Source organism: Anopheles gambiae, chromosome 2 (assembly GCF_943734735.2).
Source record: "Anopheles gambiae chromosome 2, idAnoGambNW_F1_1, whole genome shotgun sequence".
NCBI classification, from domain to species: Eukaryota; Metazoa; Arthropoda; class Insecta; order Diptera; family Culicidae; genus Anopheles; species Anopheles gambiae.
In genome coordinates this window covers 106,680,640-106,688,694 of record NC_064601.1, presented here as the reverse complement: position 1 = coordinate 106,688,694, position 8,055 = coordinate 106,680,640, and the positions used below count along the sequence as shown (strand labels likewise).

Here is an 8,055-nt window from a genome sequence, read left to right as displayed (position 1 = left end):
GTGAATCTATGGGTATAGGTTCAGGATCAGTTCTTAGACCAACATGAGGTTAGGATCAGGTCCAGAACAATTGTAGGTTTAGTAGTTTCAGTTCAGCAGGGGTTCGATATCAGTTTCAGGACCGTTACGGAATATGGATCAGTTCCAGGATCATTTCGCGTTAAGAACCCTTTCAAAGGCCGGTATGGGTTCAGGATCCGTTCTAAGATTAGTATTAAAATCAGGATTAGTTCCAGGACTATAATAGGTTATAGGAATCAATTTCAGCACCAACATGGGTTCGGTGAATTCTGTATAGGTGTATGGTCAGGTCCAGCGTGGAATCTTCCTGGATCGACAAGGGTTTGGGAGCAGTTCCAGGACAAATATGTGTTTTTGTATCAGTGCGTTGAATTCAAGAGGAACCTAGAAATTGAATTGTCATAAAAATGCTGTTATGCGCATCCTGGAGTTATTATTTACTCTCTAAAACTATACTGCGAAGCCATCTAACCTGACAAAATAACGTGTTAAGGGCAAAATGGAAGAAGTGCCAAAGCCTAAAAAAAATCTCCTTTACAATTTGCACGAATTGTAGTAACACTTAATAAAGCTTGTTTTTGTACTTAAAATAAACATAGTTAAAAGTGTATTCAAACATAGTGTACTTAAAAAATAACATAGTTCTACATCTACAACTAAATTCATATTTTTTTCATTGGTTTTAAAATAATCGATTATAAAACATACATAATTTACCTGTCTAATCATACTCAACAAAAGAGGTTTCCATTGTACCCTGCTTTCCCATACATATGCGTCTCCCATTCCATACCACTATTAAGGGTTAAACGAGGCATGCGACAGTGCACTTACACCAGTGTCACCAGTGTAAAGTCTTGCATGCAGTTCACCTGGGTGTGCGTAAGTGCCGCACCGTGACGTCATCGTGGCGTTACATTCAACGGTCCAATAACCGATTGCACCCTCCCGGTCGGTTAAGGGTGCCGTCTACCTTCATAGCATACCAAACGGTTTAATCGAGAAACGAGCAATCGCGAGAATGATTTTAACAGCGTAGAGACTATCCAAAGCGACGAAACTGATGTGAGATTGAGAATGAGAGAGAATGACCTCCACCTGCACTGAGAGCCGCTCTGCTCTCGATCGGCAGCTTCCCCTACAAAAAAAAAACCTCCCAAGCGGTGGGGAACGGATAATGCACCACACACCACCACCACTCTACCCCCTCGTCGTTGCCGTCGTCGTGTAAAGTGTTTGCACAAACAATAGAACGTTTGCCTTTCCCGCTGCCCTTTCCCGCTCTAATTCCAGACCCCACCCATTCCCTCATTCGTGATCGTTCGTTCAGCAAAAGGAGGGGGTAGAGTGGGGGATTTAAGGCGAGAAATGCGCCATCGCGGGCGATGCACGATGATAAAATATGCCCCGTGTGCGGTGTGTTAGTCTTCGCCCGGTACCGATCGCGATCGCACCGTGTTGGAGCAAGTTTTTAGAGCCGTTCGGCAAAACAGAAAAGAAACACGGTTCAGACACAACCGAAGCGCGCACACACCGCAACACGCCACGGGGCCCCCTGGAAAGGTGAGCCGGTACCAAGGTGCAACTGGCAAGGGTCAGAGGGGTGAGCCGAGCGGCCATAAACCCGTTCCGTTCTAGTTCGTGAAGTGGGGGGGGGGGCCTTAGATTCGTGAATAGTTGTGAAGCGAAAGGGAAGGAAGTGTGCCCCTGTGGAGACAAGACGTTTGATTAGCAAGCCGTTGAAACACTCTGTTGTTCATACCGACGATTAGGGTTGGCGTTGGGGAGTGTTTTCGTCCGTTTGATGTGGCTGTTATCGTAACCAAAACAAAAATCGAGGGGTGGGGGGAATTTTATCCAGCAAAGCCTTGGAGCGCCATTGTGGCGGGAAGGTTACCGATTGGCAGTTTTTGATACCACTTTTCTGTTATTCTGTGAGTGTTTGTGAGTGTGTGTGTAGGTCTGTACGAAATTCAATTACCCTCCCAAAACACCCCAACTTTTGCAAATAGCACAATCACGATGATCACGTTTTGCGAGCAAGAATCGTTCCTCTTAAATCGCCGTCGTACTCAACTCAACGTCACAATTAAGATCACTCATTACCGATTGTCACCCTGCGCGCAATTAACCGACGCAAAGCGCAAAAAGGAAACGAACCCAAGACGGGCGCCGCGTCGTGATGAGTCGCAAGTTGTACCGCGATGGATGACATCATCATCATTAACATCGGTTTTGAATATACTGCGCCGGTTCGTTTGCACATCACTGTGTGGGCTTTGAGTGTGTGTGTGTGTGTGTGTGTGTGTGTGTGTGTGTGTGTGTGTGTGTTTTTAATTCTCCATCCCGCCCTGTGTGTGCCCTGCTGTGTTTATACGTATGACCTCCAGCCATGTGGCCCGGTAGTCATCGGTCAGGTAGCACTGGAAATGGCGCCTCAGAGGAGCACGAGCAAGCGAGAGTCATCGAACGCGTGTATCGCTTGCGGAATGAGCTGTGCCGTGTGTGTGTGTGTGTTTCAGAATGGAATGTAAACAAATGGCATCCGTGCAAACGTGCGAATCAACGTAGCTGTGTATGATTGTAGCAAGAGAAAAGCATTTAGAACCACCGGACACCGGTGTGAGTTGCAAAACTATATGCCCCACTCTCCCGTGCCCGTGGGGAGATGATCGTGTCATGTGACCGACACGATCACGTAATCACGTTTCACGCCTCGCAGATCGGACCTACTAATCGGGTGGGATATTAGGGTGAGACCCGGCGAGTTTGGAGCCTATTACGCTTTTCACTCTAAAAACTGGAAAATCATTTATTGGACAACAATTTTTGAGACCTCCGGAACCGATCACTAACTTGCTGATTGTCATCGTAATGATATCTCCAATCGGATCCGATCAAAGGTTGAGAACGAGGTTCGCGTCGTGTCATCATCGAGCTGATGTACATCATGGGAATAGAGCCTCCACTTACTGGTATCACAAAACACCCCGCCGTGATTGTTAGCGATTCCGTTGACGAGGTGTGTACAACCGTGTGTACAATTTACTGACCGACCGATATCGGCCCTCCCGCTTTGTGTTCATTACCACTGCCACCGTAATGTTACGTACGTGACATGACACACACGGGAGGGAGGGAAGGAGAGTGGGGTAAAAGGTACTTGTCCGCGGCTTATTACAGCTGTTTTGTAGTCATTTATCAGAGGTTTTTGCTGTTGTTGCTCGTAACATCGTTTGGAGCGGATGGGACATTGGTGACTTCCTCGTTGCATCACGAGTTGAATGTCTGGATGGTTCGTTGAGAACATCACGTTATCTTTGCCCAACTCCCAGTTGTATTGTGGAGTTGTGTTCTTTAAGAACATCTGATCTCTAGTAGGAATAGGTATGATCCTTTGACTTACATGATACGTTTTCACGCAGTAACGATCTCCACGGATTTCCCTAGTGTAACGAGTACAATCAACAAACGGTTGCCATTTGCCTTCTATTGACCTACACAAACACACACACACACACACACACCCCTCTTCCAAGGTTCAAGGCAGTGCACATCATCACAAGACCTTTTAGAACCTTCTCCAAATAAACGTCCCCCATTCCATTTGCCAATTATCCAAACACCCAGTTTGAACGCGCAATTATCGGGCGCATGCAAATTTCGTATCATAATTGTGTCGCTAGATTGGACATTTGGTGCATTGCATTCAATCGGTGGCTTCTTCAATCGCCGGGCCTCCAGATCTTTCCCCATCCGCCCCACAACCCATAGACAAGGTTGTTGTTGCAGCACCCTGGGTGCTAGGCATCATACAGAGGAGTGAAGAAAACAGCCAATCCCCAAGTTCGGGGGGCCACATTTTCAAACGGAAGCTAATTGGTTCGAACCGTCCAACCGTCGAGTGAGGGGGGGAGGTACGTAGCGGGGGCCGGGGTCTACAATTAGCACAACCGAGAAGCTGGAAGAAGTCGCGTTCGGCTCCCAACCGTTGGCGGAGGCGCAAATGTGAGATGTAAACATGGGGCGAGCGATGCGAACTCTAAATGTTGACTATTAGCAGCACGAGCAGTGGATAAGGTGATAAGAAATCACTCGGGACAGGTTTTGTGGATAGCAGAGTGCTCCATCACATCACAATTCGGTAAAAAATGGGAGTATTTTTGGTACATTGAATGAGATCATCTGCTGTTGTCTTGTATGCGGTGAACTCTTCAGGAATTGGGGTCTATTCCAATGGTTTTGCAGTAAAAAACGGCGTTTTTCTTTCAATTGGAAATAAGATTTGGCGTTGAGTGAGTAGTAGTTTACCTTTCTTGGAGCAAGAGCTTGAGTGTTTCCTGTCCTATCCTGTCCACTTGTCATCGAAAATGCGAGGAGGTCGTGGAACTATTATATTCCGTGGGGGAATATGACTAATAACAAGTTGCCGTAAAAGGCGTGTTCCGTACGCGAGGTACAGGCAGCAGCGTCATCGCAGCTTCCGAGAGAGAGAGTGAGCGAGCCATTGACGGGTTTTGATGTCTCCCATTGGCATCGTGTGTTGATTGTGTCATTAAATTACATCAATCTGTGATCTGCAGCGGGGCAAGGGGTCACCTAGCAAAGGTCAATTTGTCTGGAGCAAGAGCAACAGTTGACCGTGTTCGTCAATTTCCGTCACTTACTTCTTGTCACATCACTCGTTCCCGTTTCAGATGGGCAACACACTGTGCAAAGAGCCACGGTCAGGCTCGTCCCCCGGCACGGGCAGTGCATTCAGCAACTTCAGCAGCGTAATCTGCCCGAACGGACTCGGCAAGGGCAAAACGCATCCGATGCGCAAAACGTACTTCACGCGCAGCGCGTAAGTAACTCACCACGCCTCTCGGGGCCACTTCCAGTTTTCCTTTTTCAATGTGTCCATTCTTCTCCTCCCCAGTGTTGATGCGTCAAAGAAAACGACCTCCGCCACCGGTTGGCAGAGCGTGGGACTGTTCGTGCCGGACGGTTCCGGCCGCCAGGCAGCGAAAGTAATCGACACACCGCCGGTAGCCCCGCCGCGCAAGAAGCGTGGCGCCACGCTGGACGGACGCTACCGATCGGACGAGGCGCTGAAGGTGAAGAACGGATTTCAGGACGTTTTCGGGCGCGAAAGCCGTCGGCACTCGTGCGACATTTCGTCCGTGACGCGGCCGGCCAGTGTGCCACCGCCACGGCCCGACGATGTGGCGGCCCTGCCAGCCCGACAAACGTCCTGCTTCGAGATCGACGCCAGCAACGATGCGTTTAGTGACTTTTCCAAGGTTCCCACGACGGCGGAGCTGGAGCGTACGCCCTCCACCTCACAGATACCGCGCGTGGGCAATCGAAAGTCGGACAAGTTCTTTGGCGAGCGGCTGGCCGACTCGCTGTCGCTCGAGCAGGAGGGTCAGCAAGGCGCGGAAGTGCGAAAGCAGCCGAGAAGGGAAAAATCCTCCGCCTCGAGCTTGGTGCGGGATGATGTAGATAAGATCGAGAAGTTTGTCGAAAGCACGGAGACTTCGGCGGAGGTAAAACAGAAACCGGAAAAGAAGCCCACCGCAAGCGACGAACCTGCCGCTGCCCCCGAAAAGCCCGAAGGTGAGGAAGATCTAATGAAGTACATCGATCGTACGGTGGCCAAGGACAATCAGATCGGTCGGCGGGCCGAGTTTCTGATGGCCATGCTGGAGGACTACAACGATAGCGTGCGGTACGAGGGCATGGAACCGGTCGAGGAGCCGCTGATCGTGCCGAAGCGCCGCAAGAGCAAGCACATCTGCGACGATCACGACCACATGCACGACAAGCTGCACGCGCACGAGCGGGACGCATCGGCCGGCGGTGTCGTGCGGACGGAAGTGTCCATCGAGCAGGCTCCGCGCAAACCGAGCCGTGATTTCTCCCGCTACAAACCGATCGATGCGGCGGAACCACACGGCTCCTCGGACGGATCGGACGTCGAGCAGGGTAGTGTGGTGCGACCGGCTCGAACCAAGCAAAAGCAGCGTGAAAGTGCCCCTCGTGCAGCACCACCACAAACACCACCTCCACCAGCGCCGCCCCGGTTCCAGAAGAGCCACTCGGAGACACAGTTTACCAACGCCGCCTCCTCCTCGACACAGCTGGCACAACCGGCGCAAGATGACGACGAACCGAAGGCGCACACACCGCGCATGCTGAAGCGCATCATCTCCATGCCGGCTACCGAGCATCTGGACAAGGTGCCATCCCGTCCGGACACGCCGCAACGTCCCACCCTGACGAAAAGCTCCAGCTCTGGCTCGTTCTCCGTCGTGGACCTGCAGCGTACGCGCATCAGCGTGGAACGGTTCACGCCGGAAGATTTCGTGCACCGGGCCGGCGCGGACGAGCTGGTCAAACCAAAGTCGAAGCTAACGACGCGCAAGATTTCGTGGAAGTCGAACGAACCGCCGACACCGGTAGCCACCGATGGGCCAGCCGGTGCCAGCTTCACGATCGGTGGCACCACCGTGGTCACGACGTCCGCTCCCCCGGAGGTACCGGCCCGCCATCGCTCGGACGCATCCCGGACCGAACCGGAACCGGCAGCGCCAGCCAAATCCGCCCCAACGTCCGCCGCCTCCTTCCTGGTGGACGACGTGCAGGACAGCAGCCTGCGCCAGTTCTGTCTCGGTTCGTTCCTCGAGTCGAGCCGGGTGTTGCCCCATCACGACGTGGTCAACGTGCTGGACTGCGTGTACAGCGCCACCGACAACAAGGAAAACATTCTCGAACAGTTTCAAACCTTCCTGGAGGAGGCACTGACGGCCGAGCTGAACGCGCCCAACCCGACCAACCCGAACGTGCGCAAGCTGCGCGAGAAGCTGTCCCAGGCGCAAGAAGCTGCGGACGGCGATAGCCAGCTGGAAAACGAAAGCATCAAGCTGGCCGGATCTAGCCGCACATCCTGCTCCTCCTCGGAAATGGACGACTGTTTCGATCCGGAGTTTGAGAAGATCGAAAAGTCGGAAGTGGTCGGCGAGCTGCCAAAGATAGAGCACGGTACGAGGCACGGCAAGCGTCGCGATAGCATCGAGTACATGAGCGATTGGTTCGGAGGCGAGTCGGACGGTTCCACGACGATGCTGTCCTCGATTGGAGCGGATGAGGCGAAGGTAAGCGTACCGAAGCCAGCGCCCAACGGCAGTGGGCGCAGGGAAAGCATCGACGATGTGGGCGGCTGGTTCGCCAATCACAACGCGCTGCGTCCCTCGTTTGGGGAAGAGTTTGAGGAACCGAGCCGCCGGTTACGACGCGGATCGGATGGGTTCCTCGGGTACGATCTGCAGCGCCAGTATCCGTTCGGCAAGGGGCGCGAACGGTCCGACTCGCTGTCCGCCGAAATGTTTGAAGACATCACGAAGCTGCACGAGCAACGATCCGACCAGCAGCAGCAGGAGCCAGCACGGCCCGTTCCGCAGCATCCGCAGCGGAAGAAGATGCTCGAGCACCGGAACAGCTCCGATGCGCTGCTGATGAAAGTACTAACACGCTCGAACCGGACACAGCAGCATACTAGCAGCGACGAGATACAGGAAAACACGCCAGCTGAGAAGGGCGATGAAAGTGATCCGCTGCTGAACGAAGGTAACACACAGCACCGGGACACCGTTTCCGAAAGCATGCCGGCACAGGTTGCAGCTGAAGCAACGAAACGGGAAGTACCGTCGAAGGAGACACCAGCCGTAAGGACGGACGCTGAGCATGGTGAACATTCCACGCTGCTGAAGTTCCTATCGAAGGAAAAACTGATCGAGTGAAAACAAAAACAAAAAATGCCTGGCTCGTCTAACACCCGAGTTCGAAATTAGTCAGTATTACTATTTGTTACCGCACCGCAGCCAAGAGTGAGAGTGGCCTGTGGCATCATTCTCGGAGTGAAATGTTACACGCTTGATGCACTGCAAACTGTTCAATAATACGTTATTCTTGCCTTATTTTAGTGATAGAATAAATGAAGTTGCAAAATAGAGATCGATTTGTATTGGTGAAATTGGAGATATTGAGAAA

The 8,055-nt window shown here is 52.1% G+C and overlaps 1 protein-coding gene across 4 annotated transcripts; it reads left to right on the top strand.

Moving 5' to 3' along the window:
* The first annotated feature begins 1,429 nt into the window (after window positions 1-1,429).
* On the top strand, window positions 1,430-8,017 carry LOC5666866 (uncharacterized). Of its 4 annotated transcripts, none has more exons than XM_061644627.1 (3): window positions 1,430-1,584; window positions 4,719-4,867; window positions 4,943-8,017. In XM_061644627.1, the coding sequence occupies exons 2-3, from the start codon at window positions 4,719-4,721 to the stop codon at window positions 7,803-7,805; spliced, it is 3,012 nt and encodes a 1,003-aa protein (XP_061500611.1). In that variant the 5' UTR covers window positions 1,430-1,584; the 3' UTR covers window positions 7,806-8,017. The 4 variants fall into 4 exon arrangements, with proteins under 4 accessions (XP_061500611.1, XP_061500612.1, XP_061500610.1 ...); XM_061644628.1 differs by having other exon boundaries at window positions 1,430-1,600; XM_061644626.1 differs by lacking the exon at window positions 1,430-1,584 and adding an exon at window positions 1,649-4,165.
* Window positions 8,018-8,055: the final 38 nt, after the last annotated feature.